This window comes from Trichomonas vaginalis, chromosome V (assembly GCF_026262505.1).
Source record: "Trichomonas vaginalis G3 chromosome V, whole genome shotgun sequence".
Taxonomy (NCBI): domain Eukaryota; phylum Parabasalia; order Trichomonadida; family Trichomonadidae; genus Trichomonas; species Trichomonas vaginalis.
This window is the reverse complement of record NC_067207.1, coordinates 20277939-20299397: the sequence shown is the minus strand read 5'-3', so window position 1 is coordinate 20299397 and position 21459 is coordinate 20277939. Positions and strand designations below refer to the sequence as shown.

Below are 21459 nucleotides of genomic sequence, written 5' to 3'. Positions count from 1 at the left end.
TTCGTCTATGATTCGAAAATTACAAGAATTTATGCTTACTTTAATGCAAAATTGAACGATATTTCTGAGAATAACAAATTTAACGAAAATACTACGTGATGACATGAGCTATAACTTAAATGTGTAGTCTTAGAATCTTTTTTGCAGGCTCTAATACTGCAAATTTCAATATCCAGATAGATGATAAACAAACAACATACGGAAATGAAGGATATTATACAGTATTTAAAGTTGACTATGATGAAACTAACGTACTTGGTTCTAATCGAGGTGTTGCAACTTTAAGAAATTGTAAAATTACAACAATATTAAGCTCAGGTTCATCAAATATGTTCTCCAATATAGGATACAAAGTTTGTAACTCTGATACAATTTCACATTATATTGGAATTGCGACATATACTGATACACAGATATTTAATAGTGATAAAAATTCTATTTACAATCTAAATGGCAATACTGGATTCCGAATGACTGATGGAACTTATACTTTATCTTTTGTATTACGAGAAGTTGATTCGCCTGGTGTTGACACATATTGGTACGGTAGATACAATGATAGAAAAAATAAAATGTGGAGTAGTGGAACAGCTAATTCAAATTCTTATTCTGATTTAGAGAATATAGATTCTGGAATTGCATTTTCATGGCAAAATAGATTGATTAGACCAGGTCAAACTCTATATTTCAAAATGTGTCCATCTCCAACAGATCAATCTTCTTCTTACAAACCATCGTTAACTATAACTTCAATCGCTAATAGTTATAGACCTAGTTCAAAGCCATTCTTAATCAGTGGATCTTTAAATCATTCACGATCATCTACAACTACATTCTACATTAAATACAGATTTGATAACGATGAAACCATTTACACTGATGCCAATGCTTATGTAGTTAGTTCTACTAGTCCAAAAGATTACTCTAACAACATTAATATCCCTGACGATTTCTCATCTGGATCTCATACTATAAAAATTTGGGCAGAAGATAGATATGGATACAGATCCACAACATATGAAAAAACATTTGAACTTGTAAGGAATCCTCCTAAAATTTCATTTACCAAAAACTATGAAAACATAGTTTACAAACGAAATGTTGATCAAATTAAAATATCAATCAATGCATCAGATCCAGATGGATATGGTAATTTTGGTATTAGCTACTTTGTATCAGGAATTTCAATACAATCAAACATTATTACAGAAAATAGAAATTATATCAATGAATTTTCTATTGATTTTCCATCAAATACTGCTGAAGATCGGTACACAGTTACTTTATATTGTTCTAATGAATATTCTGGTGAATCAAGTACTATTTTATATTCATTTTATTATGAATTTAATTCACCAGTTCTTTCTATTGAAGAATCAACACAAAAAGAAGTTATCAGGATTCGTAGTAGCTCATCTTTAGGTATTAACATGACTGTTACAGATGCTGATGGATTTGGAATTATTCAAATTTTTTATAAAATAGATGAAAGAGAGTTTACTGAATTTGTAACAATAGATATAAGAAATACAAATAGAATTATCAGAAATATTGATATTCCAAGAGATTTATCAATAGGAAACCACACAATTACGTTTTATGGAAGGGATGATGATCAAAAAGAATCAGAAAATGTCACTCATGAGTTCGCATTTAAACCATCAATTCCCTCAATCAGTTTAGTTAAGGATTTACCTCAATCAGTTGAAAGATCTTTGAATCCAAAAGTCGAATTTGAAGTTAACATTAGAGATGATGATGAATTATATAATATGACATTATCATGTATGATAGATAATGAATTATTATCAACTTTTGTTATGGATTACAGTGATACAAAAGTTTATTCTGATTTCATAGTAATACCATGGAATTTATCTAAAGGATCTCATTCATTATCATTTGTTGCTATCGATTCTGATGGAAACAATTCAACAAACTTGAATGAACCTATTATGAGATCACGAAATAATAATGTAATAGAAATTTCTTTAAAATTAACAGATAATGATGGAAACTCAACAGTACAAATTTATTATACTTTTGATGAATCCAATTACAAATATTATGATACATTCTTTTTAGAAAATAATATGAGTTTATGTGATATTATTTTTCAGAAGATTTTGTGTTCTTCTTCAAAATTTTATTTTTTTATTAAAAAGAATCTTTACAAAATATACATTTACTTTAATTAATATTTAAAAACGTGCTCTATCAAAAGTTCCAAAAATTCAATATTTTAGCTTTTCTGAGGTGTCACTTTTGATGAATTTCTGTTTACAACAGGTGTAAAATCAAATATTAGCCAGATAAAATTATATCCTAGACCTGAAATAAAAATTGTTTCTGCTCAAAATAATTTGACATACAATCGTTCTGATTCGAGAATAGCTTTTAAACTTCAATTTAGAGATATCAAGTCAAGAAATAGCATTTCAGTAATGTATATGGATCCAATAACAAAAAATCTAGTTGTAATACACTCACAAAACTCAAATCAAAACGTATGGTCATCATTATCATATGAATATAAAGGCAATGGATTGCCTTGTAATGGTTATTATACAATTTCATTTTTAACAAAAGATTCAAATGGAATTCTATCTAAAATAGAAGAATACAGATTTAAGTATAAAAGAAAGCAGCTAAAAACAGATGATTTATCAAACTTGTTTAGAATACCAAGGAGACATTAGATAGGCATTTATTCATGAAGTAAATTTATTAATATTGTTGTTAATTAATAATGAATTAAAAAAAATTAAAATTTTTATTATGTGTGTTTATGAACATAATGTTTTAAGCCGATACAATGGTATCTTAGAAGAGAAAAATTGTGTATGTCATTAACAATATTATATTTCTTAAATTAATGTGTAATTTTATAAAATTTTACTGCGATGAGAATCTATCTTATATATCCATTCTATTTTATTGGCTCTGTTATAGAACCACAGCCTTATTCAACCAATTTGAAAAAGATTTGATTCATAATAAAGAAAATCATGTTAGATTTTGCCTGACAATGAAAAACAATGCTTTAAGCAATTAGCTAATATCGTTTTTTGTAACGAGAGACATATAATGTAATTTCACAGTTATGGAAAAAATTTTTAAAATTCCAAAATCGGTCAAAGTGAGGATAAATGTGACTAGTTTTTTTTCCCTTGAGAAATATATTTTAGATACTCTGTGCTTATTGAATGTCTCGGTGGATTAAAATTCATTGGAAAAAATAATGGATGGAAAATTTATAAATCAAAAAAGAAAAAGAAAAATGGATTGTCTATACGTTGAATTTGACCCACAAAACCCGCCAGTATCCTGGCACGTAGACGACTCATGGACCTTTGCAGATCTCATCAAAGATATATCAAATCAGTTAGGAATGCGTGATAATATTAATATTGCCTTGTATGGATCAAGATTGGAGCCGAATATGGTAATTGGCACTTCTATTTTAGAAACAGATATCATTCAAATCCGTGACAAAGACATGAAACCACTTACAATTCGAAAAGAAATTTTCGATAGCATCGACAAGCTTCAACCAGATCAATATAGGATATTCTATACTGAAAGCTTCACATCCATTACAAAAGGTTTCGTTATTTCCCTTTCTGACAAAATTTTGAAACAAGATTATCGAGAAACAATCAAGTTTATCCGTTCAGAAATACAGAAACACAGTGATATAGAAGAATATGCTATCATTGTCAAGCTCCCCTCCGGCATTATCTATAGAGAAGGATCATTATTTGAATTTTTCGATGCATATCCACAGGCAAAGCACCATATTTACGTTGATTTAGTCAATACAGACAACTACGAAGTGGATATCGGCGATATTCTCACAGAAGAAATCGATGAAATCTGTGATACAACAGATTTACTCAAAACATCATTTTCTCCAATGAAAGAACTCGATGATATCGAATACGAATACGCTGCTGTTGTCTATGGCCTACTTTCCAACTCAAATTCAGATATTATTGACAAAATTATTTCATGGTGCGAAATTTTCACGAGATACTCACCCGCACTTGTCGGATTATACGATATCAAGAACAAATTATCCATCAAATACCATCAGATCGTTTCAATTTCGAATGTTTTGATAACAATAATTCATGACATCTTTGGCCAGAACGATATGACTGTTTGGAGCCATGTCTTGATGTTGTTCAACTATATCGAGAGCCAAAACATGCAGTTCACCAACAAATTCAAAATTTATTACGCTCCTTTCATCAGAGACAAGTCCAAATCGTATTTCCTTAACCATTACGATACATTGAATCACCTGACCACTTATAATCTTGACTTCACTGACCAATATCTTTTATCAAATTCGAAATTGTTCCTTCCTACATCCGGAGACCTTCAAAAGGCCAAGGAGATGACATTCCAAGTCTTCTCGGTCATCGACTTGAACGAAAAAGGCAGAGTCTGCATCTTCAAGACTGATGATGGAATGAATCTGTATTTGAAACCGAAATACGACAAAAGTTCCAAAGATTTCGAAAAGATTGCATTAATTATAAACCCAAGAACAGGTTCACAAGAAGAAATCGATATCGCTAAAACCGCTTCCATTCAAAATTCTGAGAACAAAGGCCACTCAAGAAACGAAGTGAAACAAATCAACATAATTTGTTGCGATCTATCCAGATCAATGGAAAATAGCAACAAACTTAAAAATGCTAAGAAAGTTATTTCAATTTTGGCAAAAAACGTTTTCGAATTCGGTATCGGAACAATGTGGGGATTAATCAATTTCTCTTCGACCGTAAAAACCGTTTTACCTCTAACCGCCATTGCCTCTGAATTTTCAATGGCTGTAAATGAAGATTCTGAATTAGGCGACGATACAAAATTATTTGAAGCCATCAAAGTTGCGTCAGAAACAATCACTTCCAAGAGTGAGTACTTCGATAATGTCTACAAAAGAATCGTTGTCGTAACAGATGGAATTGACAACGATAATCATTATAAAAGTGACGAAAGTTTACAAAAACTGACAAAAATTTTGACAGACAACAAAATCATTTTAGATGTCATTTTCATTGATGAAAGTGATAGTCGTGCTGCTGTTATGTCACAAGCTACAGGTGGCTTAGCTTTCTTCTTTAAAGGGTCCGAACAAAATTTGATGGAAAGTGTTTTTTCAAGTGACGGTTTTTATGATTTGTCGTTAAGAAAATATGGAAAAGTGACAGTTCCTGACAAATATAGTATTGATTTTAAGAATTTTGCTACTGGTGTTAATCTTAGAGACTCCGAGATATCGAGTAATGAAGAAGTATTAACATTAGAACAAGCAATTTCTAGAATTGACAAAAAGGAGAAAGAATTGGAGAAAAATTTCGAAAAATTGAGTTCGACTTTATTCGCAATTCGTCAACAGATGAAAGATATCTGTTGCCAGAAAGAATTTATTGATTGGGTCGATGTTTTCGTCAACAAAAATGATTTTTCTCATTGGAATATTTTCCTGAAAACAGAAGAAAATTCTATTTACGAAGAAAAGTGGTTTAAATTGTCACTTCACTTTGTAGATAGTTATCCATTATCTGCTCCTCAATTGAGATTCATTCACCAGATTCCACATCCTAATGTCTCTTTGGATGGAACAATTCAGTTGAAGAAATTGAGAGGAGGTTATGATTCAACAATTACGGTTTTTTCAATTTTGAGAAGTTTACGAAATATGTTGACTTCACCTGTTATTCCAAACTGCATCAACAATGTAGTTCGAAAGTGTATGAATGATAAAGGAAAGCTTAATTGGACTAGAATATCACTTATCTACAATGATTATGTTTACTACGAAACAAGGGAAGAATTTATGAATGAAATCAAACTAAGTAATGAAAATGTTAAAGTAGATATAGGAAGAATAATTACTTTCGATGAAGATCTTGAAGATCCATTCACTCACAGATTGATTGAATTGCCTGTGAGGGCTCCAAATGGAAGATACTTCGATATGAATATTTTGCAGTTCCAGATTAAAAAGTCTGAAAACGCTCACATCGTTGACCCAAGAACAGGTGAAATCATTGATTTCAGCAACTTGAGTTTGATGAAATTGGATCAACCATGCCAATTAAGAATCGGTGAATACAAACAACACTATCATTTACATTAAAGTTTATTGTCAATTTTTTTATTCTTATAATAAAACACTTTATATTTTGTATAATTTACTCATAATCAATTTTTTAGTTTTCTTTTTTGTTGTGATACCTATGGGTGCATTCTTACTTCATATTAATAAGAAGAACGTATAGCATCATATTTTGAATATCAAACCTTAAAAAATGAAACATTAAGTGAATAATGAAAGTGGGCGCTTTATGAAATGGAATTGCAATTATGGTCTTACAAGTTCTCAATATTAGAATAGCTATCTATCTCATCATCAAAAAGAAAATTTATTGTAATATGGACGCACATGAACTCATAATTTACATTACCATATTATTACCGAAAGAAAGGAAATTTAGAGATCAAAAAAATTTCAGAAAGGTTAAGTTTTTTTATGGTTTTTAAGTGTGAAGTAATAAATTATATCCTTAATTTTATAATTTCTTTCTAAAGACTCATCTATTTTGCTTGGGAGACAATTCTCTAAATTGGCACATGAGGTTGTTTATTTTATGATTTGCAAGGTTACAAATTATTTTAAATTGTTTCATTATAATTTATCTCATTGTTGCATAATCAATTGATTACAAAAATGAGTTAGCCTTTGCTTTGAAAAATGAATGGAATGTTCATCTGAAAATGTAACCATGAAATAGATCCATCTGAATTATTTTGGTCCATATATGAATCATTATTTTATTCGAAAGAAAAATATAAAATAAATTATGGTTTGCTACTACTATCGTCATCGCTTTTCTCATCTTTGTTGTCACTAAGTTCAACACCAGATCCTGAATCAATCTTTTCTGTTTTCCAGAATATCGGTGAGAGTAAATACATTAAAAATGCTAGCAATGGGAATATGATATATGGGAAAGAACCAAGCCATTCCCACTTCCAGGCAATATCTCTGACAAATTTATCAATAACAACTGAATATCCGAAGAAAAGAATGGCAAAAGTATAAACTAAATCAATAATAAAGAAGAATTGACTTCTTCTCCATCTGTCATTTTTGATGACTAAATAAACACTTCCTGCTAATAATATAACTGGCATAAAGACCATCATAGAAATTCCTGCAAGGAAAACTGAGAATGCATCAAATACTTGATATCCATTAACAACGTATCCCCATGCCCATAACATTGATGTCTTTGTGTTTGTGTGATAGAAGCATATTGGTAAACAAATATTCCATACAATGATAAAAGTTAAAAAGACTTTGATCCAAATCTCCAACTGCCCTAGACTTCTTCCATAAACTAAAGGACCTAAGAATATAATGCAAAGCCAGCAATGACTTGATCCTTTCCCTACAATATAATCTGCGGAATTCTGAACAAAGTTCATTGGAATCCACATGCACAAAATGATGATAAAACTAAATAAAAACAATAATGGGAAGCCAACGATTCCTGAATAAGGATTATATGGGTGCTTTCTAACTTCTTCAAATGGTCCACTATCGCAATTAACTGCGAAAGTAACTGTTTCTGTCATATCTCCTGAGATTTGAATTTTATGGATTCCTGTATCAAATTTTGCATTCATTTGATACAATGCAACACTTTTATCAGTGTTTAGGTATCTGACAAACCCTAGTTTTCCTTTAGCATCACCTGATACAACAAAGTTTCTTGCTTTTGATTTGTCGAAACTTACAATTCTAATTGGAAATTCTTGATCTGGAAAATTGAAAGCTGATATGTGGGAAGGATTTGGACTCGTTACAATTGCATATGGTCCTTTATTCTTCTCTGGATCGTACGTTTGGTAATTCAATCTGCCGTTATCAATTGAAATTAGAGAGAAATTACCAAAAACTTTAGTTGCGAGGCCAGTAATTTCAATGGTATCAGCAAAATGAACTATTTCAACTTTATCTGGATGGGAATGTCCATTGACAAATGCTGTAACTTTGTATTTCTTCATTAGATCGGTGTATTTGTTTCCCTTTTTGGACTTTGCATTATCAGGGATAAACATTTCATGTGGGTAATGTGAAGTCAATATAGTATATTTCTTATCTGATGGTTTTTCGAACTCTTTTTCTAATGCATCAACATGTTTTGCGAGAATTGGTGGTGAATACCCCTGTGGACCTACACAATTTGGTAATGCATGAGGATTAAATGATATAATTCTTACATTTCCTCTTTCTTTGGAGAATGAATAATCTGGAGAAATGTTTGAGTACTTAATCGGTATTTTTTGAAAATCATCCATATCTACTAGATCATATACATCATGATTCCCGTAAATTATGAATAGTTCTTCATTCTTGAAACCAATTGAGCTCAGTGTTTGATTATACTGCTTCCATTGATCTTCTATTTGCCCATTATCACCGGGAATGTTCTTTGAATAGTAATTATCTACCATATCTCCTGTTATAAGTGTAAACGTCGGTTTTATCTGTTCCTTAAAAATTAACAAGTTATTTTTGAACCATTTGATATCATCAGGCCAGAAGTCTGATATGTGGATATCAGTCAAATGTCCAATAATTGTTGGATCTTCTGAATCATTGAACTTAACATAGTCCGAATTGAGAATTACCTTATCAACAGTATATTTATACTTCCGAATGAATATTCCAAGGAACACAAACACAAAAATTAGGTAATATGGGAAGAAGGAGCAGTAGCGGCCACAATGTGCTTTCCAATTCATTCAGATATACTTTTGAAATAAAAAAATTCTGTATACGATAAATAAATATTTATCAAATTGAGAAGGAGAAATATTATTGTTCATTTCATTTATTTTAAATGAATGATGAATTATCTGAACGTGGAATTAATGGAGATAAAAAATGTATACAAAAGTTTGTTCGTTCTCAGATCAGGATTAATGCGACTTTTAATAATATAATGTAATTGGAGAAAAACCTGTAAAATTATGCATTTATGAATGATTCAATTTTGAATTAAAAAAATGTATTGTTAAAATAAACATAAGCAAATCTGAATGCATATATGGTTTGCATCTGTTTTTTTCTCCATAAAATTTTATAAGAAACATTTACGAATTCAATTGCATATGAACTTTTTGAATCAACGTACACTAAATATTGATTAGTTAAGTGTAGGGAATCGAATATCGGATTGAAATTTGTCATAATATTCAATAGTTTATAGTCATCTGTAAACTTTAAGTTGTTATAGTAATAATGTAGTAATTCTATTTTTGATCGAAGATTTTGTCAAATTTTCTGCCAAGTGGGTCTCAAATGTTTGCCTAATTAAAGTTGATATTTTAGGATAGAAAATGATATTCGAAATAAATGAAGTGAAATAATCTACTGAAGTGGGTGTAAACACAATTCCAGCAGTAGAATTTGCAAATCCCATTTGCTCGTTCACAATTCTTTAACTAGTGGATGTAGTATAGTGAAATGTCAGTTCAATCTTTTCGCAAAATGTATTATAAAAATTTCAATTTTATTAGTAACTTAAATCATATTCGGATTTAAATAGTGAGTTAATTGACATATATAATAACATAATATTTAATTCAATATAAAACAATCCAAATTAATTTTGCAAATATAGTGTAATTATATTAGCAATTGATTGGTTTGTATAATGTAGCATATGGGTAGTATAAATTCATGCCAAGATTACTGATTGGCTGGTAAACTGGAATGTAAGTATTAAGAAGAACTGGAGAAGGTGGAGGTAATTCAGGCATGTTCTTCTGCTCTATCTGTTCATTTTGTGGCCATTTTTCCTTCTTAGATCTTCTTTCCTGTTTAGAATTATTGAAGGCAATTCCATGGAAACTTGTTAATGCAGTGTTCCATCTGTTCTTAATGTTGTTTCCACTTCTACCTGGAAGGAACTTGGAAATCTTTACCCAGTGTGGGCCATATTGCTTATAAAGATCGACAATTGTTTTGTCTTCTTCTGGTGTCCATGGCTTGTTGACAACCTCTTTGAATAGATACTGGTTGTATCTATCACGGCATTGGCAAGCTGTTCGACCAGGAAGGCAAGCTGCAATTTCTTTCCAAGTCTTGTTTCTTTTGTTGCGAACCAATTCTTTCAACATGTTATCTTCTTCCTCTGTGAACCTGATTCTCTTTACTGTGCTAATGTGCGGGCATAAGTTATCTCCTTCCATCAAGAAAATTTATGATTAATTTGAAATCATCACAATTGTGAGAGAATTATAGCCTTATTACTCTCAAATTCAAATTTTTGAGACGAATCATTACGATAAATCAAGTAAGAGTCTAAATTGATCGGTCCAACCTTATAAGTGATATTCAGAGATTTGATGGGTCTATAGTAGATAGTTGAAATTTGAAAGGTTATTAGTAATAAAGGTTTTTTTGAGGTTAAATATAATTCATCTGGGTATTCATTTAGAAATCATATTGCTGATAATAAAAATTAGATTTGAACTGTTAAAACTTTTCAAAGGCCACATTGAAAAAATCTCAAAATTTAAAATGAACGATTACTAAGATGTAAAGATTATTTTATCTCTTACTCAATTTGCACTCACCTTTTCCAATGATCTTTCGGAAATGAATTCCTGTGTAATCTTAAAGGTAAGGTAGTCACAAAATCTAAGTAGTGAGGCTCTCAAAAATTGAACCATACTCCATACAAAATTTGTGTACCCTCACTACTTAGATTTTGTGGCCTTCAATTGAGAGGTTAGTTTTGATAGAGCACGTTATAAAATTAAAAGGGAAAAATAAATAAAATTTAAACATTTAATTATATATAATGTAAGGAGTGTAATTCCAAATTTTCTAAAAACTATTCAAATTTGAGCAGTTTTTGGAAATAGTAAATCTAATATGTACATCTAATAACAACATGATTCATCACCTTTTCAAGCTCTGCAGTCAATTTTTTTGAAATTTGATTGAAATAAATGTAGCAAAAATTACATTTCATTAGGGAATATATGAGTTTCTCTGGAAACAGGCTGATAAATTTTAAATTTTGTCCAATCAACATGAATGCATTGAGAAATTTGGATTGATTTTCTGGTAGAATCTGGAACAATTCAACCATGTATAAATGGATCATGTAATCATCATGAAATGTTAGTGTTAGAGTTCAAAAGAAACAGAATGAGTGGAAATCAAACACAATCTGAATAATTTTAAACGTATACAATCTTTAAGTTTGTATTTTGAATTCTACATATATGATTGTGTAATTCGTTCTTTCAAATTTTCGGATTCAGGCATGTTTTGATAAAATTCATTCCCAAAAACGTCAATTAACAATTAAATTTAGTGTATTTTAAATATATATACGTATTATATTTTATAAATTATATTAAATTCGCAAAATTTTAAGTTTTAAACAAAAATAAAAAATGTTCAAAATATGAAATTATGCATAGGATATTAAAATTTACATGTTAGCAATTTTTTGAATTGCTTTCAATTTTCATATTGAAATTTTTAAGATTTTTTTCTGAAATAATAAGCAAGAATATCAACCTAAATAATATTAAATTCCATGCGTTAATTTCCCCTCAAAAGTCATTGACCGCCTCTCAATCTAGATTTTGTGAGTACTTTACATTCACTATTTTTGACAAAATTTTAAATTTTCATGGGGTTGTAAATCTTATAATAACTAGATGAATAAGGAATGAATCCCAGTATAATGTGCATCATTATATTAAACACTATATGTAAGGCTAATGATTCTATTAACACTTATGAAGATCTATAGTATTTGAGCAGATAAATTTGATAATTTCCAAAACTCTTATATTTCAAAATTAAAGTGTGCGAATGCATTTAAATGAGAGCAAAAAGAGATTGATGCTGTTAAAACTAGGTGTTAATTTGCAATTATTTCGCATCACAAGAACTACCCAGTAAATTCGGCTATCTTTCTTTGCAATTATTCTCCATTATACATATAATATAATGGTTAGGGTTTGAAGAAAAGTTACTAGAGAATTATTGACTTTTGAAATAATACAGAATTTTACTTGAAGAAATCATTAATTTATGAGTTCCAAATTGCTAAGCATGACGAAGGATCATTAAATTTGCTACAATTAAATACACTTATTGCAGAATTAAGATTTTTGAAATTAAAAGTTTGAAATATTGCCTTTTTGAATAAAATTTAAATTTTATTATATAATCATGATAATATCTTAAGAAATTAAAAGAAAATATTTTAAACCATTCAAATATTTTGAATGTCTTATCAATTTAAAAATATTAAAAGATAGCTTGATTTTATCATCATTAGTTGTTATCAAAGTTTTCTTCTTTGATGAACAACAGTAAATGATTTGTTAATTACTTGTCTTCCTTTTTCGCAGCAAAATCGAAAGTTATGATGATAATCTTGCTCTCAATTTTGAAACTCTCTGATTTACAAGTAAGCATTCCTTTGGAAAAGCAGTCCTATTCTGTTTTCAAGATATTTTAAAGCCTCCATTTCATACAATGCGCAGATCTATTCGAAATTGCAAGAACTCTCAAGAAAAATGCAGCAGCAAAGAAGATTCCATAGTTTCTAGCATCAAAAATTTACAACCTTAATACAACAGTTAAAGAGAAGCTCGAAAAGAAAATATTTAACCATAAAGCTGGAAACCATTCGATATCTACTATTGGATCTAATAAAAAGTTAATTATAACATATTTAACATGCTATTTGTTGACTTTGTTCCATTATATTACCATATATATCTTTTTGAAATCTAAAATATTTTTACGATTTTAACCATGTGTTGTTGAAACCATATATCAATCTTAGCTAAAGTATAGTTTATGAGTCTGTCACCATCTAACGTATGAATTTTCAAAAATGTCAAATATGTTCATTTTTTCTGTAGATTCAGCCATAATTTCACGTTGTTATACTATTCAACTATTACTTAATATTTTTATCGATTTAAATATATGATGAGATGCTTAGTCCTCCTGGAAATCGATTTTTAATCGCAATTTTAACTTTCCAAAAAAAATTCAAAAATAAAAATCCCTCTCAATTTTCTAAGTTTTATAACTCGCCAAATCTCTAGCCAAATTTTTTTTGGCCCGTAGGGTTGTACAAACTGGCACAATTTTGCGGGCCGCCTGCCAGGAGCTGGCACGCGGCCAAAATCAAAAAAGTGGCCAAAAATCGGGCCTCGTGGCGTGGAAAGGATGTCGCCCTTCGGGCTCCACCCTTTCCACGCCACTCGGCCTATCACCACAATTATAAATATGCTCATTATTATTTTTTCTTCTTTTCTCTTCTTTTTTTTCTTTTCTCTTTTCTTTCTTCTTTTTCCCTTTTCCCTTCCTTTTTTTCTAGTTTTGGAAAGGAAAAAGTAAAAAATTTAATAAATTAATTTTATTACTATGAAAATATACTTTTTAGCTTATATTGTAAGCTGTGAGAGTTTTAAGTGATGGAAGATATAAATCAAATTTGAAATTCAACAAATCTTGTTATGATTAAGTTGAATATTGTACTCTAATTAAGAGTTTTCAGTTATGAACTCAGGTATTATATAATAAAAGTATAACTCAAGATAATAAAGAGGTTTTTAAAATGTAGATCTGAAAATCAAACTACCATGTTTGATATGATTAAGTTGAATAATGTTATTTTATTAAATGGTTCAAATCTGTGAAATCGGCAATTACAAATTAAAGGCGTAGTTCAAAAAATTAAAGAGATTTTAAAAATTTAATATCAGAATTAAACTAAAAAAAGGATTTAGTTATTTCAGTAATTATCAGAAAAGGTTAAAAAGATAGGGTAAGTAATGAGACTTGAGTGAGATGTGAGAAATCATATGTAAATAATTAGATATCTGATGAGTAAGGTAGTAATGAGAGTTAAGATCTGGTTAGTAAGGTAGTAATGAGAGTTAAGATCTGGTTAGTAAGGTAGTAATGAGAGTTAAGATCTGGTTAGTAAGGTAGTAATGAGAGTTAAGATCTGGTTAGTAAGGTAGTAATGAGAGTTAAGATCTGGTTAGTAAGGTAGTAATGAGAGTTAAGATCTGGTTAGTAAGGTAGTAATGAGAGTTAAGATCTGGTTAGTAAGGTAGTAATGAGAGTTAAGATCTGGTTAGTAAGGTAGTAATGAGAGTTAAGATCTGGTTAGTAAGGTAGTAATGAGAGTTAAGATCTGGTTAGTAAGGTAGTAATGAGAGTTAAGATCTGGTTAGTAAGGTAGTAATGAGAGTTAAGATCTGGTTAGTAAGGTAGTAATGAGAGTTAAGATCTGGTTAGTAAGGTAGTAATGAGAGTTAAGATCTGGTTAGTAAGGTAGTAATGAGAGTTAAGATCTGGTTAGTAAGGTAGTAATGAGAGATCTGCGGGCAGTAATGATACATCTATGAGTACATAACTAAAACCTGAGTTCTATGAGCGAAATCTGAGAGCTAAAAGCCGAGAGATCTAAGGTAAGTAATGAGAGAAGAGAATTTGAAATTTTACAAAATACGTTTACTCATACAAAATAATTCGCATTCTTTTATAACGAATCTCAATGCCAATTAATACATAAAACATATTTTAGCAATCAATTGCAAGATTTAGAAAGATTTTATTTATAATCTCAGCCAAATTAACAAATATTTTATTGATTTCGTAAAAATAGCAATAAAACATAAAAATATGACATTCTATTTTTCCAAACAAATTTCAAAAATCATTTTTTAACATGAAATTTATATTTTTTAAGTTTTTTTTTTAATTTTGAATTTTTTTTTGGAATTTTCAACCATGTCAAAAGTCGGGATCTACAAATGTATTCTCTTTGACATAGGATAAAAACATCCTTTCTTATAATTTCATTGTAAAATAAAATTTTCTTAAATTAATTGAATCCAAACTCAACTTTGCAACATTTTATTATCATAAAAACTAAGAAACATCAGGTAAACTTCAAATTGGAGAGCTTAAAATCATATCTAAATTGAAAAATAAGGGGAAAAAAATTGTAAAAAAAATCTCATTAGATGGGGCAAAAAGTGACTTTTTTAATGTTTTTTTTTAAAAAAATCGTGCCAGCTGGCCAAAAAAGGTGTGCCAGCAGGCGTGCCAGTTTGTACAACCCTATTGGCCCGTATAAATATTGTTAGGCACTATATAGGGATGCTATTTATCCTATTTTCATCCCATTTTACTGTTATCGCCTAGTGAATGTACCTTTGTAATCTTTTAGAGATCGTAAGTTTTAGAAAAAAGAGTAGAAGCTCGACAATTTTTTGGGATTTGATTTGCGGATTAGCTCCTTTAAATCCAGCACACAATCCTCACAACTTATTTTTTCTAATCTTACTAATCTTTCAAATCACAAATTCGAGGTTATGAAGATTTGAAGTTTTCATTGAGGACAATACTTTATTCGTGATAGATTTAGTATATTTAAGATAATTCCTCTTATTCTTCAAAGATATTAATTCAATCATGAAAAATCAATGCCTATATTTAATTATAACATCTAAGTAGTTTTATTAATTTATTTAAAAGATAATTAACTGGATGTGCCTTGAAGATTTAATTTATTTTGATCTAATGCATTTGAATATTAAACATTTGCAAACATTTCTTAATTACAATATCAATTCTCAAGTCTATTCATAAAAATAAAGATATTGACCTTTTTCAAATTCATTTTTTCGATACGAAAATTCATGAAAAGAAAGAAATATTTTGAAAAAATATAATTTTTTTCAATTTTTTTAGGGAGGCGACGGTTTTACGCCATGACCGTTTAAAAATAGAATAATACGCCATTTTTGGGGCCGAATGGCGGGTACGAAGTAGCCGCCATTCGGCCGAATAACAAAACAATACAAAATTATCGCCGTCCTTTTTTTTTTCTTTCTTTCTTTCTTTCTCTTTTTTTCTCTCTCTTTCTTTTCTCTTTCCTCTTTTTACTCCTCTTTCTCTTTTCATCATTAAACGTAGAAAGATATATTAATATTATTTTAAAATTAAAAAAAATAAAGAAAGTATAATAAGTAATTATTTATTTATCGATATATATATGTAAAGTGATAATCTGAGGATAATCTGAGGAGGAGTCTGAGGATTAGACCGAGGAGTAGTTTGAGGAGTTTGATGATAATCTGAGGAGTTTGAGGATAATCTGAGGAGTTTGAGGAGTAGTCTGAGGAGTTTGAGGATAATCTGAGTAGTTTGAGGATAATCTGAGGAGTTTGAGGAGTTTGAGGAGTAGTCTGAGGAGTTTGAGGAGTAGTCTGAGGAGTTTGAGGATAATCTGAGGAGTTTGAGGATAATCTGAGGAGGTTGAGGAGTAGTCTGAGGAGTAGTTTGAGGAGTAGTTTGAGGAGTAGTCTGAGGAGTTTGAGGATAATCTGAGGAGTTGTCTGAGGAGTAGTTTCAGGAGTTGTCTGAGGATAATTTGAGGAGTTTGAGGAGTAGTCTGAGGAGTTTGAGGATAATCTGAGTAGTTTGAGGATAATCTGAGGAGTTTGAGGAGTTTGAGGAGTAGTCTGAGGAGTTTGAGGAGTAGTCTGAGGATAATCTGAGGAGTTTGAGGATAATCTGAGCATAATCTGAGGAGGAGTCTGCGGATAATCTGAGGAGTAGTTTCAGGAGTAGTCTGAGGACTAGTCTGATGAGGAGGACTCTAAGGAGTAGTCTGAAGAGTAGTCTCAGGAGGAAGATCTGAGGAGGAGTCTTATGAGGAAGATCTGAGGAGTAGTCTGATGAGGAGGGGTCTAAGGCGTAGTCTGAGGATGATGAGTAATCTGATAAGGAGTAGTCTGAGGATGATCTGAGGATAACCTGATGACTAGTCTAGGAGTGGTCTAATAAAAATGTAAAATATTTTCAAAGAAAAAATTCTATGAATTTTATATTTTAATTCTTAGCATTATACTGAATAAAATAAACACAAATATCAAAATTTGAAATTGAACACGCCAAAAAATTGATAATCCACATTCAATATTTTGTAAGTGGCGTACATTTTGAATACTCGCCATACGCCTTGGAGTTCTCAATTTTGAATTCGCCTTTATTTGGGCGACCTCAGAAAAATACGCCATTAAGAAAATATTGTATGAGATTTTAAATTTGAACACGCTCTACCTTAAGGAATTAAATTTATTAAGATATATTTATATATAATAAACGATTACTTAAAAAAGTATTTCATCGCTTATGTAAGTTTCAAAAAAATCACGAAAATAAAAAAATCAAGATTAAAATTTTATTTTTAATTTTTGAATTTCTCAAATGGCGAAATTTTTGGGCGAACAAAAAATGTACGCCCGGTCAAATGGCGTGTTTAATGCATCCCTATTTTTTTTGTTCCATTAAATCTTTAATTTTAGATTTTCATTCAAAAATGCATTAACTTAATGAAAAGATAATTTTCGAATCTGATCACAACGGTTTATTATCAATTTTATACAAATTTCGGATGAATACGTTTGATGGGTATGAGTTTTCCTGGTTAGGGTTCATTGATTACGGAGCTTGTTATCCATCAAAACAACCCATCTGGGTTGCAGTTGGAGCTGCTATATTTTTTGGTACTTTAGCTTCTGTACTACCACAGATTATAACACTTATCATTCGAAAATCTAATTTCGGTTTGAACCCTTTTATGGTGTTCATGAACAACTTTTCAAGTACGCTATTAATTACGAATATCATCGCTTTGAGATCTAGTCAATTCACTGGATTATGCCAATATAGTTTTTGGAAAGCATTACTGTAATAAACAGAAATTCATCAAAAGTGACAACTCTCAATTTTTTGACATTTGTAAATTCTAAATTGAATGAGAAAAATGAAATAATACTAAGCATAATACAATATTCTAGATTTAATTATAATTAGGAAAAAGTTAGTTTTGAGAGTACTTTTCATAGGCATATAGAATGAAATCTTCTGAAAAATAATATCACATAAACTCATATTATTTTCTAATATATAACTATTTTATATAAAAATCAAATTCAATGATCTTAAAAGCGAAGGATAAACCTCAAAATTTACGAATATAATGAGTGGGAATATAATGCTTCTCTATCATAAAACCATATGAAATATCAATTTTTGCTTTACGCCTAATTTTTGACGACAATTAGCAAAAAATGTTAAATGTTAACACTCAGTCCATTTGAATATGAAAATAAAATTGACTTTGATTAAATGTTTTTATTTATCATGCAATTCTTCTTGCGACCAAAGATTTGAATAAAACTTCAAAAAATAAGATAGCTTAAAAAATAATATACGGTAGTGTTTACTAATAGATGAATAGTATATAAATTCTATTAAAATGGATTTGATCCAAAAAAATATATAAAATTTGATCATAAATAAAATCGTTTTAAATTACTTCTTCATTTAAATTATAACAATTATTTTTGGTTTTATATTTTTTTGGATCAAATCCATTTTAATAGAATTTATATACTATTCATCTATTAGTAAACACTACCGTATATTATTTTTTAAGCTATCTTATTTTTTGAACTTTTATTCAAATCTTTGGTCGCAAGAAGAATTGCATGATAAATAAAAACATTTAATCAAAGTCAATTTTATTTTTCATATTCAAATGGACTGAGTGTTAACATTTAACATTTTTTGCTAATTGTCGTCAAAAATTAGGCGTAAAGCAAAAATTGATATTTCATATGGTTTTATGATAGAGAAGCATTATATTCCCACTCATTATATTCGTAAATTTTGAGGTTTATCCTTCGCTTTTAAGATCATTGAATTTGATTTTTATATAAAATAGTTATATATTAGAAAATAATATGAGTTTATGTGATATTATTTTTCAGAAGATTTTGTGTTCTTCTTCAAAATTTTATTTTTTTATTAAAAAGAATCTTTACAAAATATACATTTACTTTTGTTGTAAACAGAAATTCATCAAAAGTGACACCTCAGAAAAGCTAAAATATTGAATTTTTGGAACTTTTGATAGAGCACGTTTTTAAATATTAATTAAAGTAAATGTATATTTTGTAAAGATTCTTTTTAATAAAAAAATAAAATTTTGAAGAAGAACACAAAATCTTCTGAAAAATAATATCACATAAACTCATATTATTTTCTAATATATAACTATTTTATATAAAAATCAAATTCAATGATCTTAAAAGCGAAGGATAAACCTCAAAATTAACGAATATAATGAGTGGGAATATAATGCTTATCTATCATAAAACCATATGAAATATTCCCACTCATTATATTCGTAAATTTTGAGGTTTATCCTTCGCTTTTAAGATCATTGAATTTGATTTTTATATAAAATAGTTATATATTAGAAAATAATATGAGTTTATGTGATATTATTTTTCAGAAGATTTCATTCTATATGCCTATGAAAAGTACTCTCAAAACTAACTTTTCCTAATTATAATTAAATCTAGAATATTGTATTATGCTTAGTATTATTTCATTTTTCTCATTCAATTTAGAATTTACAAATGTCAAAAAATTGAGAGCTGTCACTTTTGATGAATTTCTGTTTATTACACTTTAATTAATATTTAAAAACGTGCTCTATCAAAAGTTCCAAAAATTCAATATTTTAGCTTTTCTGAGGTGTCATTTTTGATGAATTTCTGTTTACAACATTACCAACATTATTTACATTCTTGAACGGATTTTTACTTTGGTTTTTCTATATTCCTGTAGTATGTTTAACAATGATTTACTTTGATAAAGAAGTTAGAGAAAAAAGAGATAGAATAAAGATCAAACGCGAAAGGATCCAAATATTAGTGTTAAATACATCTTTATTCGCATCATTTATCATAGCTTTCTTAATCTTTGTTATCATTGGCTTAACAAGTGGTTTTTCAGGAAGTGGAAACAACAAATTTGGAAAAACCCTCGGAATTGTTAATGCTGCAATTAATGTATTGATTTGGATGCCTCAAATCATTACTACTTGCAAACTGAAAGATTCAGGATCATTATCAATAATTATGCTTATCCTTCAAGCTCCTGGAGGGTTAATTAGTACCGCATTCATGGCTTTTGGCCAAAAAGAGAATTGGACAACTTGGTTACCAATCTTTTGTTCCTGCTGCCAACAAATCATTCTCCTTACAATTTGTATCATCTACGAATGCAGAAAGCGTAAAAACAAAGTTGATGTTACAAAGCCAGCAGAATTAGACGTCCAACAGTACACAGAACCAACAGACAATCAATCTATTTAGTTTATTCCAAGTATATTTTTATATTATGCTATTACCTGTTAGTAAATTCGTTCTTTTATTCGAAATTATTTTTTTTTCGGAATCAAACTCTTGAAAAACAACGAAAGAATATGAAATCTTTGCAAGCCAAAGACTCTTAAAACAAATCATCAGTGATTTCATTAAGAAAAGCAGAATTAAAAATTGAAATCATAATTCACTTTCGCACAATCTCAGAAAAAATTAGTTGTAAAAAAGAGAAAAAAAGAAGAATTGCAATAGAGCGTGAGTGGTTGCCCTACCCGGTGCCCAAAACGAATTTGGGACGCTCACATTTAAACAACAATCTAGATCTTAACAATTACCAAGCTTAGAATTGGAGTGGTTTGAAGAACCAAGCCATCTTGTTGTTAAGATACTTCTGGCGGAGAACGGCAGCGTATTCTGTAAGGAGAGCCTTCTTGGCTGGGGCATCCTTAAGAGCGGCAACAACCTTCTCTACGGAGATCTTCTTGAAGAAGTCTTCATCCTTAACGTTGTGGCGTGTAAGCATAACGTGGTTGAAGTTAACAGCCTTGACGAAGAGCTTGACCTGTGTCTTCTTAACAAGGACTTCTGTTGGCATATCCTTTGTGACCTTCTTTGGATACTTCTCAATGCCCATAACGATGGCGTATGGGAACTTGCGGTCTTCTGTGCCTTCTGGGTAAGCAGCAAGAACGACAGCCTTCTTACCGGCATGGCGACCCTGGAGCATAACAACGAAGCGGCCTGCTTGGAGGAGAGACATTATTGACTAATGAATAATGGTCGGGCCATGACGATTATTTTATATTCAAATTAAATTACCACTTATAATAACTTCATTTTGGTTATTATTTATATATGTAAGGATGTCAATTTGGAAGGAAAGTGAGAAAATTCCTAAAATGCTAAAAATGAATTTTCCAAACGTATTTTTTTATCTCATTTTTTTGATTTTGAAAAAAATTTGGAGTATAGATCTGCAATTTTCCCAAATGAACGGGGTGGATAAGATCCCAGCCCTATCGTCATCCCAGTGTCAATTTTACAAAAAAAATTCTTAATAAAAAATTTTTATTAAAAAATTCTTATCTTTTTTCATTGAAATTTAAATAATAAAATAAATTT

General features: G+C 29.7%; 7 protein-coding genes across 7 annotated transcripts, besides 7 other annotated features; 3 read left to right on the top strand and 4 right to left on the bottom strand.

Annotated features, from left to right (window-relative positions):
• Positions 1–40: 40 nt before the first annotated feature.
• Positions 41–2212, top strand: TVAGG3_0371170 (dextransucrase protein; the record flags this gene model as incomplete). Its single annotated transcript, XM_001309869.1, has 1 exon — positions 120–2198. The coding sequence occupies one exon, from the start codon at positions 120–122 to the stop codon at positions 2196–2198; it is 2079 nt and encodes a 692-aa protein (XP_001309870.1).
• Positions 2213–2250: 38 nt separating this feature from the next.
• Positions 2251–2288: a mobile genetic element.
• A 992-nt stretch (positions 2289–3280) lies between these two features.
• TVAGG3_0371150 (histone ubiquitination) lies at positions 3281–6732 on the top strand (the record flags this gene model as incomplete). Its single annotated transcript, XM_001309870.2, has 1 exon — positions 3281–6154. The coding sequence occupies one exon, from the start codon at positions 3281–3283 to the stop codon at positions 6152–6154; it is 2874 nt and encodes a 957-aa protein (XP_001309871.1).
• A 100-nt stretch (positions 6733–6832) lies between these two features.
• On the bottom strand, positions 6833–8844 carry TVAGG3_0371140 (TMEM62, metallophosphatase domain-containing protein; the record flags this gene model as incomplete). Its single annotated transcript, XM_001309871.2, has 1 exon — positions 6877–8829. One exon carries the CDS (start codon positions 8827–8829, stop codon positions 6877–6879), a length of 1953 nt encoding a protein of 650 aa, XP_001309872.2.
• Positions 8845–9602: 758 nt separating this feature from the next.
• Positions 9603–10281, bottom strand: TVAGG3_0371130 (RNA polymerase II transcription regulator recruiting protein; the record flags this gene model as incomplete). The annotated part of the gene is made up of 1 exon (XM_001309872.2): positions 9721–10281. The coding sequence occupies one exon, from the start codon at positions 10279–10281 to the stop codon at positions 9721–9723; it is 561 nt and encodes a 186-aa protein (XP_001309873.1).
• A 1425-nt stretch (positions 10282–11706) lies between these two features.
• Positions 11707–13200: a mobile genetic element.
• A 2014-nt stretch (positions 13201–15214) lies between these two features.
• Positions 15215–15310: a mobile genetic element.
• Positions 15311–16134: 824 nt separating this feature from the next.
• TVAGG3_0371100 (uncharacterized protein) lies at positions 16135–16976 on the bottom strand (the record flags this gene model as incomplete). Its single annotated transcript, XM_001309873.1, has 1 exon — positions 16135–16677. The coding sequence occupies one exon, from the start codon at positions 16675–16677 to the stop codon at positions 16135–16137; it is 543 nt and encodes a 180-aa protein (XP_001309874.1).
• Positions 16977–17849: 873 nt separating this feature from the next.
• Positions 17850–17886: a mobile genetic element.
• Positions 17887–19005: 1119 nt separating this feature from the next.
• Positions 19006–19043: a mobile genetic element.
• A 555-nt stretch (positions 19044–19598) lies between these two features.
• Positions 19599–19635: a mobile genetic element.
• A 64-nt stretch (positions 19636–19699) lies between these two features.
• Positions 19700–19737: a mobile genetic element.
• A 72-nt stretch (positions 19738–19809) lies between these two features.
• Positions 19810–20328, top strand: TVAGG3_0371050 (seven transmembrane protein 1-related family; the record flags this gene model as incomplete). Its single annotated transcript, XM_001295471.1, has 1 exon — positions 19810–20328. One exon carries the CDS (start codon positions 19810–19812, stop codon positions 20326–20328), a length of 519 nt encoding a protein of 172 aa, XP_001295472.1.
• A 252-nt stretch (positions 20329–20580) lies between these two features.
• Positions 20581–21102, bottom strand: TVAGG3_0371040 (structural constituent of ribosome; the record flags this gene model as incomplete). Its single annotated transcript, XM_001295470.1, has 1 exon — positions 20678–21097. One exon carries the CDS (start codon positions 21095–21097, stop codon positions 20678–20680), a length of 420 nt encoding a protein of 139 aa, XP_001295471.1.
• Between the last annotated feature and the right edge of the window lie 357 nt (positions 21103–21459).